The 21338-nt window shown below is 42.1% G+C and overlaps 2 protein-coding genes and 1 pseudogene across 14 annotated transcripts in view; 1 reads left to right on the top strand and 2 right to left on the bottom strand.

Annotated features, from left to right (window-relative positions):
• Positions 1 to 3037: 3037 nt before the first annotated feature.
• Positions 3038 to 3168, bottom strand: LOC135270694 (U4 spliceosomal RNA; annotated as a pseudogene).
• A 4356-nt stretch (positions 3169 to 7524) lies between these two features.
• ANKHD1 (ankyrin repeat and KH domain containing 1) overlaps positions 7525 to 21338 on the top strand; it is a 138399-nt gene continuing 124585 nt past the window's right edge. For 12 of the 13 annotated variants that reach the window (XR_001110185.3, XM_012469354.2, XM_012469531.2 and 9 more), the window contains exon 1: positions 7525 to 7942. Coding sequence is in view for 12 of the 13 variants with exons in the window: in XM_012469354.2 (XP_012324777.2) it covers positions 7655 to 7942 (288 nt within the window). In the remaining variant the exon portion in view is untranslated. The remainder of the gene's footprint in view (positions 7943 to 21338) is intronic. The other variant, XM_012469414.2, reaches the window with a different exon arrangement.
• Positions 13516 to 14034, bottom strand: LOC105729949 (NADH dehydrogenase [ubiquinone] 1 alpha subcomplex assembly factor 4-like). The gene has a single exon (XM_064366391.1). The coding sequence runs from the start codon at positions 14032 to 14034 to the stop codon at positions 13516 to 13518; it is 519 nt and encodes a 172-aa protein (XP_064222461.1).

Here is a 21338-nt window from a genome sequence, read left to right on the forward strand (position 1 = left end):
GAAGGTTTAAAGGTTTCTGGCTGACTCAGCAAGTAATATTCTACCTAGGCTAAGTTCTTCTCATTGCTGCCTGAAACCAAACACATAGGGTAAATCCATCATGTTTAGCTTTGCTGTTGTTTGGGTTTTTTTTTTTTTTTTTTTTTTTTTGAGATGGAGTCTTACTCTGTTGCCCAGGCTGGAGTGCAGTGGCATGATCTCAGCTCACTGCAACCTCTGCCTCCCAGGTTCAAGGGATTCTCCTGCCTCAGCCTCAAAAGTAGCTGGGATTACAGCACCCACAACCATGCCTGGCTAAGTTTCGTATTATTTTATTATTTTTATTATTATTTTAGTAGAGACAGGGTTTCACTATGTTGGCCAGGCTGGTTTTGAACTCCTGAACTCAAGTGATTCACCTCAGCTGTGCAAAGTGCTGGGATTACAGGCATGAGCCATTGTGCCTGGCCTAAGACAAGTTTAGCTTTGAATAAACTTTCAAACTTTCTTCCAAAGTGGCTATACTGTTTTGCATTCTCACCAGCAATGAATGAGTTCTTGCTGCTCTGCCTTCTTGCCAGTAATTGGTATTGCCACTTATTTGGATTTTAGGCATTCTAATAGGTGGGAATAAAATTTTAAAGAAAGGATCTTGATGCACAATGTCACATTTATCTTCAGAAAGTTTGTATAAATCTGGAGTAATTTTTGTTCCTATACTCTTTTGTTTCCCACATTTAATCAGGTGCAAAGGTTTTACTGACTCTTTTTGTTGTTGTTGTCGTCGTCAAGACAAAGTCTCACTCCAGGCTGGTGAGTAGGGGCACGATCATAGTTCACTGCAGCCTTGACTTCCTGGGCTCAAGCAATCCTCCCAACTCACCTCCTAAGTAGCTGAGACTACAGGTATACACCTCCATACTTGGCTAATTTTTTTTTTTTTAATTTTTGGTAGAGATAGGGAGTCTTTCATTGTTTCCTAGGCTGGTCTCAAACTCCTGGGCTCAAGTGATCCTCAAGTGATCCACTTGTTACCCCAAAGTGTTACCCCGAAGAAGAGCCACTGTACCTGACCTTCATGATGATTACACTTATTGACAGTTTCTTTTTCTCTATTCTGACAGCCACTTCCCTAATCCAGGTCTTCATTATCTCACACCTGGGCAAATAGCTGCAGCAAGACTGCTTGTTTCCTACATGCCAGCATCTCCTTGTTCTAACCCAATTTACACAATTCAGGTAAAACAAAAAAAGCTTGTAATCTTCCTTTAACAATTTTTATCTTTATTTATTTATTTATTTATTTTTATAAAGACGGGGTTTCACCATGTTGGTCAGGCTGGTCATGAACTCCCGATCTCAGGTAGTCCGCCTGCCTTGGCCTCCAAAGTGCTTGGATTACAGGCATGAGCCACCACGCCTGGCCTAACAATTTTTATCTTGATAACTTTGCTTTTCAATAACTATGGTGGGTGGCCTATTAAACCAAATTTATGTATTTATTTTCAGTTTTGTAGAGATGGGGGTCTTGTTATTTTGCCCAGGCTGGTCTCAAACTTTTGGGCTCAAGCAATCCTCCTGTGTTGGCCTCTCAAAGTGCTGGGATTACAAGTGTGAGCCACTGCTCCTGGCCTGAGAAGAATATTTAAAAACCTAGTAACATGGTGTATATGAGAGGGGGTCTAGGTATTTAGTGGGCAAAGTAAAAAGACCTTTTTCCTCATTTTATATTCATTTTATTCTTTTTTCCATATGCCTGCTGTGTCAAATTGTTTTGTCCTGAACCATGTGAATGTATTAACTATTCTTTTTTTTTTTTTTTTTTGAGACACAGTCTCACTCTGTTGCCTACGCTGGAGTGCAGTGGCATGATCCCTCCTGACTGCAACCTCCATCTCCTGGGCTCAAGCAATTCTCCTGCCTTAGCCTTCCTAGTAGCTGGGATTACAGGCACCCACCACCATATCTGGCTAATTTTTGCAAACCGTTAGATTTTTTAGGGTGAAATTACATGGTCTAAGAAACTAACAATATAGTTGGAGAAACCAGAAGACAAGTTTTAAAAGTTTCCAACTATTATAAGGGAGGAAGATATATTTGATGGTCGTCAGGGATAACTTCACCTAGGGTGCTGATTAGCAGGTTTATGAGAAGGATATAATGGTTGAAGCATGTTTACGTGATTGATGAATTTCCTCTGCCTTGGAGGGTGCTATAAATCAATGTGATATAGTGGGAAGAGTGTGGGTTTTGGGATCAAGCAGCAATAAACTCAAATCCCAGCTTTTCTATATACTGGCCTTATAACCTTGGGCAAGTTATTTAATAATTTTGAAGTTTCAACTTCCTCATCTATAAAATGGGTAAAATCTGAATAGGATCATTATAAAGGTTAAATGACCTCCAAGTGCAACAAATATGTTGGTTTACTTCTTTCCTTATATAGATGGGCTGAACTGAGATGGACTGGCATATAAAAATTAAATGTCATGAGAAAATGTAGGTTGCATGTGAAAGAACTTCATGTAGCTAAAGTCCCTGTGTCTATAATTTAGTTTTCAGTCTCATGGGATTTGAAGCCTCTTATTATCTCAGAAGTTTTAGAAACCCTTGGGCTAGCTGGGCGCAGTGGCTCACACCTATAATTACAGCACTGTGGGAGGCCGAGGCGGGAGGACTGCTTGAGCCCAGGGGTTAGAGGCCAGAAGCCTGAGCAACATAGGGAGAACCCCCGTCTCCACAAATAATTAAGAAAAAATAATAGCCAGGCATGGTGTCCCACTCCTGTGGTGGCAGCTATTTGGGAAGCTAAGGTGGGAGGATCACTTGAGCCAGAGAGGTCGAGGCTGCAGTGAGCAGGTGATGGCACCACTGCACTCCAGCCCTGGTGAGAGTGAGACCCTGCCTCAAAAAATAAAATAACAAAATAAAAATCCATTTGCTATACAGTTTCTATTTTTTTCTCCTTCTCAATCTGAAAGATAGTCAAAACAGAGTGCTTTGAAACACATTATAAGTAGACTCTAAATATTCCCACTATCTTTTTTTTTTATTTTTTTCTTTATTCCATAGAGACTCAAAAATTGCCAATGCTGACTATATTTCAAGTCATCATGGCAGGGTATTGGGAAAAGTTTTCAATTAGCAATAATCATGCCTCTGGCTGTGATACTGCCACTGAGCAAAATCTTCACTGCATTTCTGTGGGAAGACATTATATTCTAATAAACACATTTTAAAGTAAAATTTGGGGCAGCCAGTCATCCAGGTTTTGAAAAATCAGTGTATTACTTTAGTAGTAAATACCATCTTAAGGTTTATCAAAATCAAGATTACACACTAACTCACAATAATACTTACTGATATTTTACATTGAATACATTGAGTGTGGTTTTTTTTTTCTTTTTTGAGATGGAGTCTCGTTCTGTCGCTTAGGCTGGAGTGCAGTGGCATGATCTTGGCTCACTGCAACCTCCATGTCCCCGGTTTGAGTGATTCTCCTGCTTCAGCCTCCGAGTAGCTGGGATTGCAGCCGGCACCACCACGCCTCAGTGATTTTTGTATTTCTTTATTTGAGGCAGAGTCTAGCTCTGTTGCCTAGGCTGGAGTGCAGTGGCGTGATCTTGGCTCACTGCAGCCTCTGCCTGGTGATTCTCCTGCCTTAGCCTCCTGAGTAGCTGGGATTACAGGTGTGCACCAACATGCCCAGCTAATTTTTGTATTTTTAGTAGAGATGGGGTTTCACTACGTTGGCCAGGCTGGTCTTGAACTCCTGACTTCAAGTGATCTGCCCACCTTGGCCTCCCAAAGTGCTGGGATTACAGGCCTGAGCCACCACACCTGGCCCGAGTTTTCAAATTTTAAAACCATAGGAATGTAGTATATATGGCACTATTAAATCACTTTTGAGACAGAGTTTCACTCTTCTTGCCCACCTGAAGTGCCATTATGTGATCTTGGCTCACTGCAACCTCTGCCTCCCAGGTGCAAGCAATTATCCTGCCTAAGCCTCACGAGTAGCTGGGATTATAGGCCCCTATCACCACACCTGACTAATTTTTTGTATTTTTAGTAGAGATGGGGTTTCATTATGTTGGCCAGGCTGGTCTTGAACTCCTAACCTTAGGTGATCTACCTGCCTTGGCCTCCCAAAGAGCTGGGATTACAGGTGTGAGCCACCGCGCCCAGCCATTAAATCACATTTAGTAGAGACTCTATATAGCAGTCCCCAAAATCTAGGAGACTTGGAATTCCCAATTCCCATACTGACAAACTACTGACAAATATCTCAGGTAAAGGTCCTGGTGAAACAAAGATTATTGCTAAATCACATTTCTTTAGCTATACTCAGGGTTGGTTGCTAGGCACTGAATAAAGAGTGTTTTCTTTCCTCTCAAATAAATTGAGAAAAATGTATATATCCAGATTTCCTTTCCCTGGGTCCTTGAGAGTCATTGTATTTGTTTAAAGAATTTAATGAGTTTGTTCAGGGAGTTGCATCAGAAATTATTTTTGTATCAGTAGTAAGAATGACAAGTAGTTCCTTTGTAATGCTGTACCAGTCAATACCTGTTTTTGCCTAAGGATGTATCCATACCAATTCTGGATAATCCAGCTTTGAAGTGGATTGGGCAGTTCTAGGTTTCTTTTGTTGGTGTTATTAGTTTGGGTTGTGACCTAGTCACACATGCCTTGAAAATTTAACAGCACTGATGATATAGGCTAATTAAATTCCACAAATGCTAACTAAAGCCAGTGTACATCAAAATAGTTCTCCAGAATAGGTACAATACTTTTTTTTTTTTTTTAACATTTTCTACAACTTAATTATTATCTAGGAAGAAATTTAACTAACATGTTCTGCTCATTGAAAACACTAACCTTTACATGTGAAATGTCAAAATGAGCAATTACCAAGCCAAAGAAATGTTTCTGATCTTCAAATGTTTTTAAAATAAATGTTTGGAAGAATCAATTTTTAAAATCATTAAAAAAATCATTATATTCTTATGGAATTTTCAGATCCCAGTTTAAGGATAATGAAATATTAAATATTGCACAGTCGAGATATATAAAGCCCTTGTTAAAGCTGTAAGAGAGAAGAAAATGACAATTTTTTATTATTTTTATTTTTTGAGACAGAATCTCGCTCTGTCACCAGGATGGAGTGCAGTGGCACCATCTTAGCTCACTGCAACCTCCGCCTCCTGGGTTCAAGCGATCCTTGTGCCTCAGCCTCTTGAGTAGCTGGTATTACAGGCACACGCCACCACGCCCAGCTAATTATTGTATTTTTAGTAGAGATGGGGTTTTACCATGTTGGCCAGGATGGTCTCAATCTCCTGAACTCGTGATCCCACCGCCTTGGCCTCCCAAAGTGCTGGGATTAAAGGCATGAGCCACTGTACCTGTCCAATTTTTTGTGTGTGTGTGCCAAACTCTGTTAAAATATGGACATTCTCTGGGTCAAAGGACATTTTCCATACAAACCACCAGAATTCTTTTTTTCCTTTTTTGGTGGTCTCTGATCAAAGGATTAGTTGGAAACTAAGCTTTTTTTTTTTTTTTTTGAGACAAGGCACTGCTTTGTTGCTCAGGCTGGAGTTCAGTGGCACAATTTCGGCTCACTGAGTTGCTGGGATTACAGGCATACACCACCACGCTGGGCTGATTTTTTTTTTTTTTTTTTTTTTTTTTTTTTTTTTATGACACAGTCTTGCTCTGTTGCCCAATCTGGAGTGTAATGGCATGATCTAGGCTCACTGCAACCTCTGCCGCCTGGGTTCAAGCGATTCTCCTGCCTCAGCCTTCCCAGTAGCTGGGATTACAGGCACGCACCACCACGTCCGGCTAATTTTTGCACTTTTAGTAGAGGCAGGGTTTCACCATGTTGGCCAGGCTGGTCTCGAACTCCTGACCTCAAGTGATCCGCCCATCTCGGCCTCCCAAAGTGCTGGGATTACAGGCGTGAGCCACCGCACCCGGTATAGAACCTGGGCATTTTTTAACTCCCCTCTTTATTGACAAAGGAGATAAAGACAAAGAAAGAGAGATGGATATAGGAAGGGAGGGAGGGAGAGCTTAGAAGAGGGAAGACCACGGCAGCTAGCCTTGTTTTGCACCATACAGATGTGATTAGAACTAGAATTAGTTGGGCTGGCAGGACCCAAGGGCGAGCAGAGAGTTCCTGAAGGAAAAGGAGGCAATAACTAGCAAAAGTGAGTCTTTCCTGTAAGTTTGGGACTTTGCTAAGCGCCCTGTTATCATCTAATTTATTCATAACATCGCAACGAGGAAGGTACTATTACTCCCATTACGCAGAGGAGCGAGTTGAAAGTCACAAAAATAAAACAGCAAACGCGCCGAAGTCAGCTAGCAAATAAGTGGCAGCAATCAGAACTTGAAACTGCCACGGAGCACGCACTCTTCACCACCGGGTTCCACCCTGAGGTCGGATTCCGCGCGCTATTCGCGGCATTCCCACCTTCCTACGTGGGACAGTTCCCGGTACTGAGGCATGGCGCTGTCCAGCCCTCAGGCCCGCAGCTGTCTGCAAGCAGGAGAACGCAGCCCCGCGGGGCGATCCCGCCCGAAGGCTGTATAACTGCGGCGCGTGGCCACGTCCCGGCACGCGGGCGGGTCAAGTCGCCTCAAGGCGGCCATCCGAAGCAGCTCCCCGGATCTCTTCAGACCCGCACGCTGGGCTCATCGGAAAGGCGGAAGGCGCGAAGCGGGATCGGCCCTGCCCCTCGACTGTCCCCTCACCGCTCCCTGTCCCCTAGTCCCTCCCAAACAGCCAGAGGCAAACAGGTTACGCATCTTCACCTGTCCCAGAGGTGGTGACCGCTCTAGTGACTGACGTTTTGCTCCTCCAACCGTGCAATGGCAGGAAGGTGGAGCCTCGCTAAGACTGATGGCTTCCTTTCTCCAATCCCGGTACAGCTACTCTCCGGCCGCAGTCTGCACGCCCAGTGGAGAGCGACAGGTAGGAGGCGCGTTACTTCGGCGCCTCTTGCATCCTTGACATACAAGTTTCACCAAGCGTAGGGTGAAGTCTACTCCAAATTTGACCAATTCTTGCGGGTCGTCACTTCAGCAGGCATTTTATTCAGAAGTGGAAATTTCCCGGCCTTTCCCGTCACCTCAGATGAGGGCGGGATGAATGGTACTCTCACTGACCAATTGTACCGCGCGACGTCCCGCGACAAAGTGACCGACACTTATGGCGCCAATGAATTCTCCCATTGTTCGGGGTCACTATGACTGATCACAAGGCCAACTAATCCACTTTAAGGTCGTGACGCGATAATCAGAGGGTTTGGCCAATAGACATAGGAAAAGACCGGAAGTCGACTCGTGAGGGGTGGGAGGCGGGTGTTAGCAACCGCCTAGGCCTGCGCGGGTCAACGCAGCTTGGCGGCTGCAAGCCAGCGAGTGGCGCGTGACGAAGAGCCTGAGCGACGGGTCACTTTGGCCAATGATCTGCAGCTGCCAGGAAGTTGCAGCCAGTGGCGAGTCGAGGGGGCGGGAGGCAGCAGGTTAGGCAGTGAGAAGTTAGTGGCGCTGCTGGGACGGGGTAAAGGAGACGCTTCTTCCTCCTGCTGCTCTTCTAGTTCCCGGGAATCAGCGGCGGCGGTGGCCGCGAGTGGCTCGGCACCGGCTCCGCGTGCGAACCATGCTGACTGATGGCGGAGGCGGCGGCACCTCCTTTGAGGAGGATCTGGACTCTGTGGCTCCGCGATCCGCCCCAGCTGGGGCCTCGGAGCCGCCTCCGCCGGGAGGGGTCGGTCTGGGGATCCGCACCGTGAGGCTCTTTGGGGAGGCCGGGCCAGCGCCGGGAGTCGGCGGCGGCGGCGGTGCAGGCGGAGGGGACGCGGCGCTGGATTTCAAGTTGGCGGCTGCAGTGCTGAGGACCGGGGGTGGAGGTGGTGCCTCTGGTAGTGACGAGGACGAAGTGTCCGAGGTAAGGCTCCGGGACCCTCGCCTCCCACTCAGTGTGAGGCATGAATTATCTTTGGGTCGGCTCTGGGCTGGGGCCACCCTCCTTTTTCCCTGCGGGAGTCCTTCTGTGACAGCGGTCGGCTCCATGGCGGCGGTGGCCGCGGTAAGGGCCTAGTGAGCCCTCGGCTTACTCTTCAGCTCGAGCGGGACGCGTTCCCGTCACCATCCGTGGACCCACAATAGGGAATCCTTTGGTCTCTGAGCTTCGCGCGGGAACGGGAACTACTCAGGCTGCCTCCCGCCCACCCTGCTTTGGAGTTGGGGGGCGGGGCGGGGTCTTGCCAGAGTCCCTGCCCTTGGTACTGAGAGAGACAAACAGAGACAGAGACGGAGCTGACGCAAAGATCGTTTCTCTTCTGAGCCTCTCTTCAGAGTTGAGGGGTATGTTTATTTGCCTTCTGCCTTGTGTGTGTGTCTTACCTGTGTGCTTAAGGAGGGTTCTTATTTTCCCTCTTCAGTTTGAGACAGGTAAGTATTAGGAATCTCTTGGCTCTTACCCTGAAAAATCACGTGACTCCTCCTTCTGGGACCTTTTGTGAAGTCAGACAGGAAAAGGAAGTTAAGTTCCAGGGCATCTCTGAGCTTCGGAATAGCCGGGTAGCTGAACTCGGAGGTTTTAGGCTTGGAGAAGGTGAAGCAACCTCTGGACAAATTTTTTTTTTTTTTTTTTTTTGTTTGAGAAGGAGTTTCGCTTTTGTTGCCCAGGCTAGAGTACAATGGTGCGATCTCAGCTCACTGCAACCTCTGCCTCTAGGGTTCAAGCGATTCTCTTGCTTCAGCCTCCCAAGTAGTTGGGATTACAGGCGTGCGCCATCACGCCCGGCTAATTTTGTATTTTTAAAAGAGACGGAGTTTCACCATGTTGGTCAGTCTGGTCTCAAACTCCTGACCTCAGGTGATCCACCCGCCTCGGCCTCCCAAAGTGCTGAGATTACAGGCTTGAGCCACCGCACCAGGCCAGACACCTCTTCCTTGGCAGTGAAGTCCTTCATTTCTTTAACGCTTCTGTATGTACTCTTGTGTGTACACATTTTTAGGATTGAGCAACGTAGGACGGTAGGCATTATCTTCTTTTGGGCTCTGGGGAAAAAGGGGCAATATTTTCTTTTCTTTCTTTCTTTTTTTTTTTTTTTAAGACAGACTCTTGTTCTGTCACCAGGCTGGAGTGCAGTGGCGCAATCGTGATCGTGGCTCACTGCAACCTCCACCTAGCGGGTTCAAGCGATTCCCATGCCTCAGCCTCTCGAGTAGCTGGCATTACAGGCGTGTGCCACCACACTCGGCTAATTTTTTGTATTTTTAGTAGAGACGGGGTTTCACCATGTTCGCCGGGATGATTTCCATCTCCTGACCTTGTGATCTGAAGGGGTGGCATTTTTTGTGTATATGTTTTTCTCTTGGCTGTGGCTTGTATAGAGTACTGTACCGTGATTGTTTTAAGTGCTCAGAGTATTTCTTCTATTTTGGTTCTGAGGTGCCTGGTTTGTCACCTGTGACCAGTTACTTTAACCTCTGTTCTTGGTGTTAAAACACAGGAATTTCTCTGTGTGTACTTTCAATTCTGGCTCTTGGATTTGAGAGGAATAAGGAGAAATTATTTGTGAGTTGCAGAATGCAGTTAGTACATGTCTTATTATTCTAGGTCTGAACAGGGTTTTATTTAGGATTTAAAACCTTAGTACATTCTGACCCTGACATTTTGCTTTGGGAAGAACAGTGTGTGGGTTTTAAGGCAGGTAGTCCTTTGAATGTCTGTATCTTTGGATTTCACTGTAAGGGAAATAATTTCTAAGCCAAGGTGAGGGAAAATGTTTTGTTTGAGTAGGCAGTTGTGGAAGAGACTCTGGAACATCCCTACTCTTGGTCTTGTGGAAGGCTTATCCTTTCAGTGAGATGTGAGAGATTAAGCTAGAACACAGTACTTTTTAGCTAGTAAATGAAGTATAGGGGATATCCTTAGACTAAAGATTAGAGCTTATCTTTCTTTGAAACTTGTAAATGAGAATCTGAAAGAGTTTGCTTTGGTTTGAATGTGATAGAAGGAGGGTGTCCTTGATTTTCTTGACCATTTTTACATAATTGTCACAGGTGAAGTGAAAGGTCACTCATTTGCCTTTTTAAAATTTAATTATTTTTTCTTTTTGAGACTATTTCCCTCTTGTCACTCAGGCTGGAGTGCAGCGGTGTGATTTTGGCTCACTGCAACCTCTGCCTCCTGGGTTCAAGCAACTCTCCTGCCTCAGCCTCCTAACTGGGATTCCAGGTGCCTGACACCATGCCTGGCTAATTTTTTTTGTATTTTTAGTAGAGACAGGGTTTCACCTTGTTGGCAAGGCTGGTCTCTAACTCCTGACCTCAGGTGATCATCTGCCTCAGCCTCCCAGAGTGCTGGGATTACAGGTGTCATCCACCATGCCCGGTCTTCGTTTTTTTTTTTTTAGACAGCGTTTTGCTATGTTGTCCAGGCTAGCCTCAAACTCCTGGGCTCAAGTGGTCCTCCTACCTCAGCTTCCTAATTAGCTGGGACTACAGGCACATGCCACTGTACCTGGCACCCATTTGCATGTTTTTTTTTTTTTGAGATGGGGTCTCTCTCTGTCGCCCAGGCTGGAGTGTAGTTAGTAGTGGCACAATCTCGCCTCACTGTAACCTCTGCCTCCCAGGTTCAAGCAATTCTCCTTTCTCAGCCTCCAGAGTGGCTAGGGCTACAGGCCCCTGCCATCGCGCCCAGCTAATTTTTGTATTTTTAGTAGAGACAGGGTTTCACCATATTGGTCAGTCTGGTCTTGAACTCCTGACCTCAGATGATCCACCCACCTCAGCCTCCCAAAGTGCTGAGATTACAGGCGTGAGCTACCGCACCCTGCCAGTTTGCTTTTATGTAAGTAATATTCTTAAATTTCTTCACAGATAGAGTACTAGTGTGTCCCAAAAGTCATAAAGTCATAAATTTCTCTCTTTCTCTCTCTCTCTGTGTATATTTATATATGTGTGCGTGTGTGTGTGTGTGTGTGTGTGTATATGTAAAATTTTATTTGAAGGCTTCATACCATGTGGTTAAAGCTATGGGCAGAATCCATACCTTTTGTGTTTCTGAAGATTATTGTAGAAGTCATGTACTGACAATTCCTACACCCGTTTAGTGATGGCTGATGTTAGAAGAACACCATATTCTCCTGTTTACTTATGTTTTCTGTGTCTGAAAGGATTTAAATGTTAAGAGTACATATAGATCTCATTTTTGGAATGGAAGTTTCTAGGATACCCACTTTAGCCTAATCTAAGATGGTGCTTAGTGTGTATATAGATGCTTTCTTAATCTTGTAGGTAAGAAATTTTTTTTGGTCCTGTTTCTCCCGTATCACATAGAGAGGAAATTCTTGGAGTGTCTAGTCTCTGTAGTATGTGTGACAGAGTATAGTTTGTGCCTTTGTGAATGAAATGATGTGTTTTGGCCAAGCAAAAAATTTGCCTCTTCTTTTTCTGTTTGACAAGATGAGCTGTCTTCTTCTATATTATTGCCTTTGAATTTTCAGTGTGTAAAGATAACAGTGTTCTTCAAAAAATACTCATGTAACTGGCATTTGATGAATAATACTAAAATCCTCAGTTTTATCTTTCCTAAATATGTTTATTTTTATTTATTTTTTTGAGACAGGGTCTCACTTTATCACCCAGGCTGGAGTGCAGTGATGTGATCTTGGCTCACTGCAACCTCTGCCTCCTGGGTTGAAGTGATTCTCCTGCCTCAGCCTCCCGAGTAGCTGGGATTACAGGCGTCCACCACCACGCCCAGGTAATTTTTGTATTTTTGGTAGAGATGGGGTTCTGTCACGTTGGCCATGCTGGTCTCGAACTCCTGGCCTCAAGTGATCCTCCCACCTTGGCCTCCCAAAGTGCTGGGATTACAAGCAGGAGCTACCATGCCTGGCCTTCATTTTTCCTAAATATTTTAAAACCGCCGGGTATGGTGGCTCACACCTGTAATTCCAGCACTTTGGGAGGCCAAGGCTGGTGAATCACCTGAGGTCAGGAGTTAGAAACCAGCCTGGCCAACGTGGCAAAACTCTGTCTCTAATAAAACAAAAAATTAGTCGGGCTTGGTGGTGGGCGTCTGTAATTCCAACTACTTGGGAGGCTAAGGCCAGAGAATCACTTGAACCCAGGAGGCAGAGGTTGCAGTGAGCTGAGATCACCCCACTGCACTCCAGCCGGAGTGACAGAGCGAGACTCTGTCTAAAAAAAAAAATTTTTTTAATTTAAAAAATTAAAATTTTAGAGCTAAGTACCTAGACATCCAGAAATATGATGAATTGTTATGTAGTTTGGGAATTAAGTTTATCTTGTTCCTCAAATGGAGCAGGATTAGGTGAGAAATAAGAAATTTGGAGACCTAGTGTTTTTGCTCTATAATTAGCTGGTCTTCGACATTTTGTGTACAGAGGAGTAGACACTCTAAGGACCTATTTTATATTTAATATCAGAGCCAAGAGCAGAGAAAAAACAAGCTGCTCTTTCTTGCTGGCCAAGCAAAGGAACTTTTGGTTCAAGAAAGGGACTCATGTCTTTCAGTACATTTTTTTTTTTTTTTGAGATGGAGTCTGGCGCCATTGCCTAGGCTGGCACGATCCCAGCTCACTGCAACCTCTGCTTCCTGGGTTCAAGCGATTCTTCTGCCTCTCCCTCCAGAGTAGTGGGATTACAGGTGTGTGCCACCATGCCCAGCTAATTTTTGTATTTTTAGTAGAGATGGGCTTTCACCATGTTGGCCAGGTTGGTCTTGAGCTCCTGGCCTCAAGTGATTCACCCTCCTCAGCCTCCCAAAGTGCTGGGATTGCAGGCATGGGCCAGTGTGCCCAGCTATTTTTCAGTAAATTTTTAATATTAGAATTGTGCTGTGTTAGGGAATGCCACCATTTTGGTCTTGGCTCTTATTATTTTATTTTATTTATTTATTTATTTTTTTTTTTGAGATAGAGTTTTGCTCTTGTTGCCCAGACTGGAGTGCAATGATGTGATCTTGGCTCACTGCAGCCTCCATCTCCCAGGTTCAAGAAATTCTCTTGCCTCAGCCTCCCGAGTAGCTGGAATTACAGGCGCCTGCAACCACGCCTGGCTAATTTTTTTGTATTTTTTATTTTTAGTAGAGATGGGGTTTCACCATGTTGGCCAGGCTGGTCTCGAACTCCTGACCTCAGGTGATCTGCCCGCCTCGGTCTCCCAAAGTGCTGGGATTATAGGTGTGAGCCACCGCACCCAGCCCTCTTGTTATTTTAAACATTGGGGTAAATACCTGTTTTGTATATTTTCAGACATTCTTGGCATGTTTCTTAGCTATCTACGGACTTGATTAGAAGAGTCAGCACTGCATTGAATTTTGTTGAGAAATGTATCCATGTTCAGAATAGAAGTCGGGTTAAAAATTTCTTTTTTTTTTGGTAATTAACATAATTTAATATGCAAAAAATGAGAAAATATACAGGATGAAAGATGAGGAGTACACATAGGAAATTTTTGTGATTTTCTTCATTTTGGTTATATAGCTTTCTTGTCTTCAGGAGAGAAGACTTTGACTTCAAAAGTAACAAAATATTTAAGAAGGGAATTCACATCTTTCTGTTCTAAAAGGTACTCTTGCACTATTTTCTCAGCAGTCCATGTTTCTGGATAAAGTTTATGATTATTGAGAAGTGTCAATGCTTCCACAATAGAAATTTTGCCTTTGGGAACGCTCTTAATATTTGTCATATCAAAGTGTTGGCCTTTTGGCAATCTGAATTCCTCTGGCTCTTGATGTGTTTCAGCAACTTTTACCTGCACGGAAGACACAGGATCTTTGGAATCAACATACACATCTTTTAGAAACGATAGTAGTTTGTCATCTTTATGAGCAATCTCTCCCTTAATTTCTGGATTGACACTCATCTGCTTTTGCAGGAGGCTGTTGGTAGAGGGGTGCCTGGGAGCAGGAGAGGGCTTCATCTTGCTGATTTCCCGTTCCGCTTGGTTTTGTACTTTGAAATTCCTGATCCCGCGAATTGCCAAACCCCCCATTTCTTCATAACGTGACGCCCTCAGGTGCACGCCGCACGAGGGAACACCGGTGCAAGGGGTTAAAAATTTCTTAAAAACCACTTTTAAAAAATGGTTTTTATTTTTACTTTTTATTTATTTACTTATTTTTTTGAGATTAGGATTATAGGTGTGAGCCACCACACCCAGCCTATTTTTATTTATTTATTTATTTTTAGAGATGGGCTTTCTATTTGTCACATAGGCTGGAATACAGTGGCATGATCATAGCTCACTGCAATCTTGAACTCCTGGGCTCAAACAATCCTACCGCCTCAGTCTCTCAAGTAGCTAGGTCTAACTACAGGTGTACTCCACCACTCCCAGCTAATTAAAAAAAAAAAAAAATGTTGCCCAGGCTTGTCTTGAACTCCTGGCCTCAAGTGATCCTCCTGCCTTGGACTCCCAAAATGCAGCGATTACAGTCATAAGCCACTGTGCCTAACTGAAAAACCAATTTTTAAATGTTAATTTTAGAATTGTGGTCTTTTAATTTTTTTAGCAAATTGAAAGAAAAATACAATTTCTAAAGAAAAGATTGTGTGACCACATGTTCTCACTTATAGGCGGGTGTTGAACAATGAGAACACGTGGACACAGGGAGGGGAGCATCACACACTGGAGTCAGTTGGTGTGGGCTAGGGGAGGGACAGCAGGGGGTGGGGAGGGTTGAGGGGGAGAAATGCCAGATATAGATGATGGGGGAATGGAGGCAGCAGACCACCTTGCCATGTATGTACCTATGCAACAACCCTGCATGATCTGCACATGTACCCCAGAACCTAAGGTACAATTAAAAAAAAAAAAAGATTGTGTCAGACATATGATTTTTAATTTTTATCATAAGAATGAATGTATATATATGTATATATGTGACAGCCTCCTTTTAAAATTATTACAAAAGTGGCCAGGCACGGTGGCTCACGCCTATATAATCTCAGCATTTTGGGAGGTTGAGGCGGATGGATCACCTGAGGTCAGGAGTTTGAAACCAGCCCGGCCAACATGGTGAAAGCCTATCTCTATTAAAAATACAAAAATTAGCTGGGCATGGTGGCATGCACCTGTAATCCCAGCTACTTGGGAGGCAGAGGCAGGAGAATAGCTTGAACCCAGGAGATGGAGGCTGCAGTGAGCTGAGATCACACCACTGCACTCTAGTCTGGGTGACAGGGCAAGACTCCATCTCAAAAATTTTTTTAAAATTAAAATTATTGCAAAAGTAATAGTCTCTTGTTGAAAAACTCAACAATATAGATAATAGATATAAGGTGAAAAGTAAAAGTGCTTCTTCCCACTCCCATTAACCCTTCAAATTCTACCCTTCGAGGTAACCAATATTAAAATTTTTCTTTTAGTAAATTTTCTAGGCCTATATTTCTATGTATATGTGTATATATGTTCATATACACATACTTTAAAGACATATTAAAGACAAATTAAAAAGCATAGCTTTATATCACACTGAGGTTTTTTTCTTGAGGTGTATTTACAGTTATATAAAGGCACACAGAAATTGTATTTAGCTCTGAAAATATAGCACAAGATTTGTAGGGATTCCTTTTTCCTGAAAAATATTTTTTTAATGTTAAAAGCAAAAGCCATACAGAAATCCCATCCTGATTTTCTCCAGTAAGTAAGGAGATGGGTCATATCCTTTAAGATTGCTTATGATCTACATATAATCTATTTTTAAATGTTTAATTAAATTTTTTTTTTTTTTTTTTTTTTTTTTTTTACTATTATGTATTTTGAGAGATGGGGGTCTCACTTTTTTGCCTAGGCTGGCTGTTGTGCAGTGGCATGGTCATAACTCTCTATGGTCTCCAACTCCTGGGCTCAAGCAATCCTTCTGCTTCAGCCTCCCAACTAGTCAGGACTACAGGGGACTATAGGTTTGCGCCACCATACTTGGCTAATATGATCTATAATCTAGAGCAGGGTTTCTCAAGAGCAACATATAGACATTTTGCGAAAGAGAATTCTTTGTTGTGGGGGTTCTCTTGTACATTAGGAGTATCCCTGGCCTCTACCCACTAGATGCCAGTAGAACCCACCCAATTATGATAGCCAAAAATTGTTCAGATGTTGCCAAATGTCTCCTGGGGACAAAAATCACTCCTGGTTGAGAACCATTGGTCTAGAGGCCAGTCTTGTAAGGAATGGTAGTTTTGTTAAATACTCTGTATTCAAACTTCAGGTAAACAAGGTGAGTCACTGCTTTTAATAGCATCTCAGGGCTTACACTTATAACCTGAACAAGGGAGAAACAGAAAGAAGGTACAAAAAGGTTTACTATAAAACTAGCACAAACTGCTGTAAATTTTCTGTGGTAAATTTATCATTTTGGAGAACTTTCACTTAAAATACATTATTTTTCAAAAAGTTCAGTTGTCCATGAAAATGAAATTTTAAAAAACTTTTATGGGGGCCAGGCGCAGTGGCTCACACCTGTAGTCGCAGCACTTTGGGAGGCTGAGGTGGGTGGATCACAAGATCTGGAGATGAAGACCATCCTGGCCAACATGGTGAAACCCTGTCTCTACTAAAATACAAAAAATTAGCCAGGCATGGTGGTGTGCGCCTGTAGTCCCAGCTACTTGGGAGGCTGGGGCAGGGGAATTGCTTGAACCTGGGAGGCGGAGACTGCAGTGAGCCGATCATGCCATTGCACTCCAGCCTGGCGACAGAGCAAGGCTCCATCTCAAAAAACAAAACAAAACAAAAAAAAACTTATGGGGACTTCCAGTTTTTTCAAGGTAGAAATCATTTATTCCATAAATTATCATTTGTAGTGATAACATAGGAAATATAACTTTGTATTCTAGTGGGCAAATTTTGGAGACTTTGGAAATGTTTATTGAAGAAAAAGTTATATGTTATTACTGTAACAATTTTTTGTATAGTGCACAGATACCAACCTTTCACAAGCTTCATTATGTAAAGCCTTAAGACTTTATATATAAAATGATGCACTGTTAAGTATATTTATGTGAATGATGGGGTTGATGCAGAGTATGGGTGGAAGAAAACTTTTTGGGAAACTTTAAGTATGAGAGGTTTTTGTTGTTATTACTTAGTACATTTTCAGTAGATAATTATATTCATATGGTTCATAAGTCAAAGTAATATAAAGGCAGATACAGTGAAGTCTCAGTCTCAACCCTGCTCCCACATATCTTGCTCTTTATACTTTTAATGTATTATATAGCCTTTCAGAATTTCTTTATGAAAATACAACTATGTAAGAAAAAAAAAGAAAATACAACTATGTGTATTTTCCTTATTTTTACACAGACAGTAACATGCTACTCAGGTAAAATTTTTAAATGGTAAATTTGAGAGAGATTTAGACTTTTTAAAAAAATTAAAGTGATAAATCATGTTATGACTGAAGCATGGAGGTGAGTTTAAGCACATTCCTTTCTGTTTGTTAGTAGAATGCTGATTGACTAGATGAACTCAAAATCAGTTCTGGCCTTCTGATTTGATAATCACTAACATAAATAAAATATGTTGCTTTAAAGAAAAGCAAAACAGTTTTAAACAGTTTTAACCTTGAATTAGCAAGTAAACAAAATTAATGACAAGTTTACCATTTGTTGTTTTGGCCAAATTTACTTTATCAGAACTAAAGTTGTAAGAAATGAAATCAATTCTTTTTTTAAACCCACTATAAATGAACTGTTTCAATGTATCTGTCTTCACAGACCTTATTGATCATATTTCCCTCTCCTGTTGCTTGTCTATAGAGTCAAAGAATCTTGGTGATAATCCTATCTCATCTCATTTTTAGGTAACTGCTACCATTTATTGAATGCTTATTATATGCCAGTACCGTACTAGATACTTTCGTTATTTTATTTAATCGTTTCATCACCCCTTTGAGGTAGGTATTATCTACATTTTTATAGATGAATAAGTGTAGGCTCAGAGAAACGAAGTAATGAATCTAAAAAACAAAAAAAATGGTTAAAATGTTACATGGCTAGTGACTGGTACAGGTGGGATTTCAATGTGATACTGAATTGAGAGCCCATACTGTTGTTATTTTGCTTCTTCAAATTAAGAAATATGCAGTTTGGCCGGGCGCGGTGGCTCAAGCCTGTAATCCCAGCACTTTGGGAGGCCGAGGCGGTTGGATCACTAGGTCAAGAGATCGAGACCATCCTGGTCAACATGGTGAAACCCCGTCTCTACTAATACAAAAAAATTAGCTGGGCATGGTGGCGCGTGCCTGTAATCCCAGCTACTCAGGAGGCTGAGGCAGGAGAATTGCCTGAACCCAGGAGGCGGAGGTTGCGGTGAGCCGAGATCGCGCCATTGCACTCCAGCCTGGGTAACGAGCAAAACTCCATCTCAAAAAAAAAAAAAAAAGAAAAGAAATATGCAGTTTTTGGTTACCAAATGCTGTTTCTTAAATAGTTCATGTTGAAGTTTTCACAGATGTAAAGTAAAATGGAGAAAATAAGCAGGATGTAGTGAGTTTCTATTGAAGCTATTTTTTCCACTTTTTTTCTGTTTTGACAAATGCTGTTCCTACTTTTACAAAATGAATTTTAAAAATATCTGTACTTGACACAATATCAACTGGAAACTTCAGTCAGGATCCTGGATAAAACCCTCAGAAGTCTGGGAACTGCTGAGCTAAATAAATGACTTGCCCAGGATCACACAGTTAATGTGTAGCAGTCAAGACTAGAAAATAGGCCATCTGATTCCCATTCTAGTTTACCTTCTAGATTCTCCTAACTTTCTTCTGATGTGTTATACCAATGAGTTGATTAGTTGCTTAGAAATGCCTGTTTTAAACTAGTTTATAATCCATAGTTAATCTTGTTGGAAAAGTTTTTTTTGGCTGGTTTTTCGTTGTTGTTGTTTTTTGAGATGGAGTCTCACTCTGTTGCTCAGGCTGGAGTGCAGTGGCGTGATCTCAGCTCACTGCAACCTCTGCCTCCAGGGTTCAAGCAATTCTCTTGCCTCAGCCTCTCGAGTAGCTGGGATTATAGGCGCCTGCCACCACACCTGGCTATTTTTTTTTTTTTTTTGTAGTTACAAGATCTCATTATGTTGTCCAGCTGGTCTCAAACTCCTGGGCTCAAGTGATCCTCCTGCTGTGACCTCCCAAAGGGAGGCATGAGCTGCCACGCCCAGCCAGAAAAGTTTTACATTATTTAATTAAATTACTGTCACGTAGATCAACATAAGAGAGTGTATCACTAGAGTCTAGGAGGAACACTATTCTAAAGAAATTTTGTAATGAACTTAACTGGAAAGTTCAGGCCTTTGATTACTCATTTGAAAAGGATTAAGAAATAAAACCACTGAAATAGAAAGGCATATGCCCAACTTTGCACCTTTGCCAATATGGGAAATATTTGTTTTATAATATTGTTATATTCTAATTATTTTGTAAAAATTGTAATCTGTGCTTTTCTATTGATAGTTAAAGACAGTACATGGTTCCAGTGAGTAAAGATCAATTGACTTATGATGATTGACTAGTTTATCTTTCTTACTGTCAAGTTTACCTAAACCAGGAAGAAAATTTGTATATAAAACTCTTTTTTATTTGTTGGACTGAAATTTAGCAACTGTTTGTGAAAGAGCACATTTTGCTCTTCCTCTGCTACATACACTTCTGTTCTCACAAAAATTTCCCCTTACTAAATAGATACTGTTTTCAGTAGTAGAAAGGATTTTTTTTTAATGTGGATATCCCACTGTATCCTAGTGATTGATTCACCTGTATTAGTATGCAATTTTGAAAAGAGAAAGGCAAGTATACCCCTAGAGATTACCCCTAAGAACTAAAGAATTGAACAGTTTATTAAGTTGCCAAGGTAAGTTTGATATTCTTAAAAGTTTCCAATGAGAACAGTTAGACTGAGAACGAGTTTGTTTTTTAGATTTTGGTAAAATATTCGTAACATAAAATCTATCATTTTAATGATTTTTTTTGTTTTAAAATTGTGGTAAAATATGTATATATGACATAAACTTTATCATTTTAAACACATTTATACTTTAACCACTGTACACTTATATGAAATGTACAGTTCAGTGGCATTAAGTGTATTTACATTGTTATGCAACCTTCACCACCAACCATCTCCAGAACTTTTTCATCTTCCAAACTGAAACTCTGTATGTGTTGAACAATAATTCTCCCATTCTTCCTTCCCCCAACCCCTAGCAACTACCATTCTACATTTTGTCTCTATGAATTTTGCTACTCATATAATTGGAATCCTGCAGTAATTGTCCTTCTGTGACTGGCTTTGTTCACTTAGTACAATGTCTTCAGGGTTAATCTAGTTGTTGCTTGTGTAAAAATTTCATTCTTTTTAAGTTAAATAATCAATTGTGTGTGTGTGTGTATACACACACTCCCCATATTTTATCTGTTCATCTGTTTTTTTTTTTTTCCTGTTTGTTTTGTTTTTTTGGAGATGAAGTCTTGCTCTGTTGCCCAGGCTGGAGTGTAGTGGCAGCATCTCGGCTCACTGCAACCTCCACCTCCCTGGTTCAAGTGATTCTTCTGCCTCAGCCTCCTGAGTAGCTGGGACTACAGAAGTGTGCCACTATGCCTGGCTAATTTTTGTATTTTTAGTAGAGACGGGGTTTTGCCATGTTGGCCAGCCAGGCTGGTCTCAAACTCCTGACCTCATGTGATCCACCCACCTCTTCCTCCCAAAGTGCTGGGATTACAGGTGTGTGCCACTGTGCCCGGCCTATCTGTTCATCTGTTGATGGACACTTGGATTGCTTCCACCTTTGGGCTATTATGAATAATGCTGTTATGAATATAGCTATACAAATATCTCTTTGAGGCCTGCATTCAGTTCTTTTAGGTTTATACCCAGAAACAGAATTGCTGGATCATATGGTAATTCTATTTTTAACTTTTTGAGCAACTATATCATTTGACATTCCTAGCAGCAGTGCATGAGGAAGGGTTCTAATGTCCCCATATTCTAGCTAACAGTTATTTATGTTTGTTTGTTTTTTGATAATAGCCATTCTAATTGGTATGAAGTGATATCTCATTGTGGTTTTGATTTGTATTTCCCTAATGATTAGTAGTGTTAAGCATCTTTTCATATAAGATGGCTTATTGGCCATCTGTGCATCTGGAGAAATGTCTATTCAAATCCTTTGTACATTAAAAAAAAACTGTTATTGCCAATTAGGCACAGTGGCTCATGCCTGTAATTCCAGCACTTTGGGAGGCTGAGGCAGGAGGATCACCTGAGACCAGGAGTTAAAAACCAGCCTGGGCAATG

This window comes from Aotus nancymaae, unplaced genomic scaffold (genome assembly GCF_030222135.1).
Source record: "Aotus nancymaae isolate 86718 unplaced genomic scaffold, 86718_ANA_hifiasm-v0.15.2.pri h1tg000064l_1, whole genome shotgun sequence".
NCBI lineage: Eukaryota > Metazoa > Chordata > Mammalia > Primates > Aotidae > Aotus > Aotus nancymaae.

Coding starts and splice junctions, on each gene's coding strand:
- LOC105729949 (XM_064366391.1), bottom strand. CDS start 14,034: ATGGGGGGTTTGGCAATTCGCGGGATCAGGAATTTCAAAGTACAAAAC.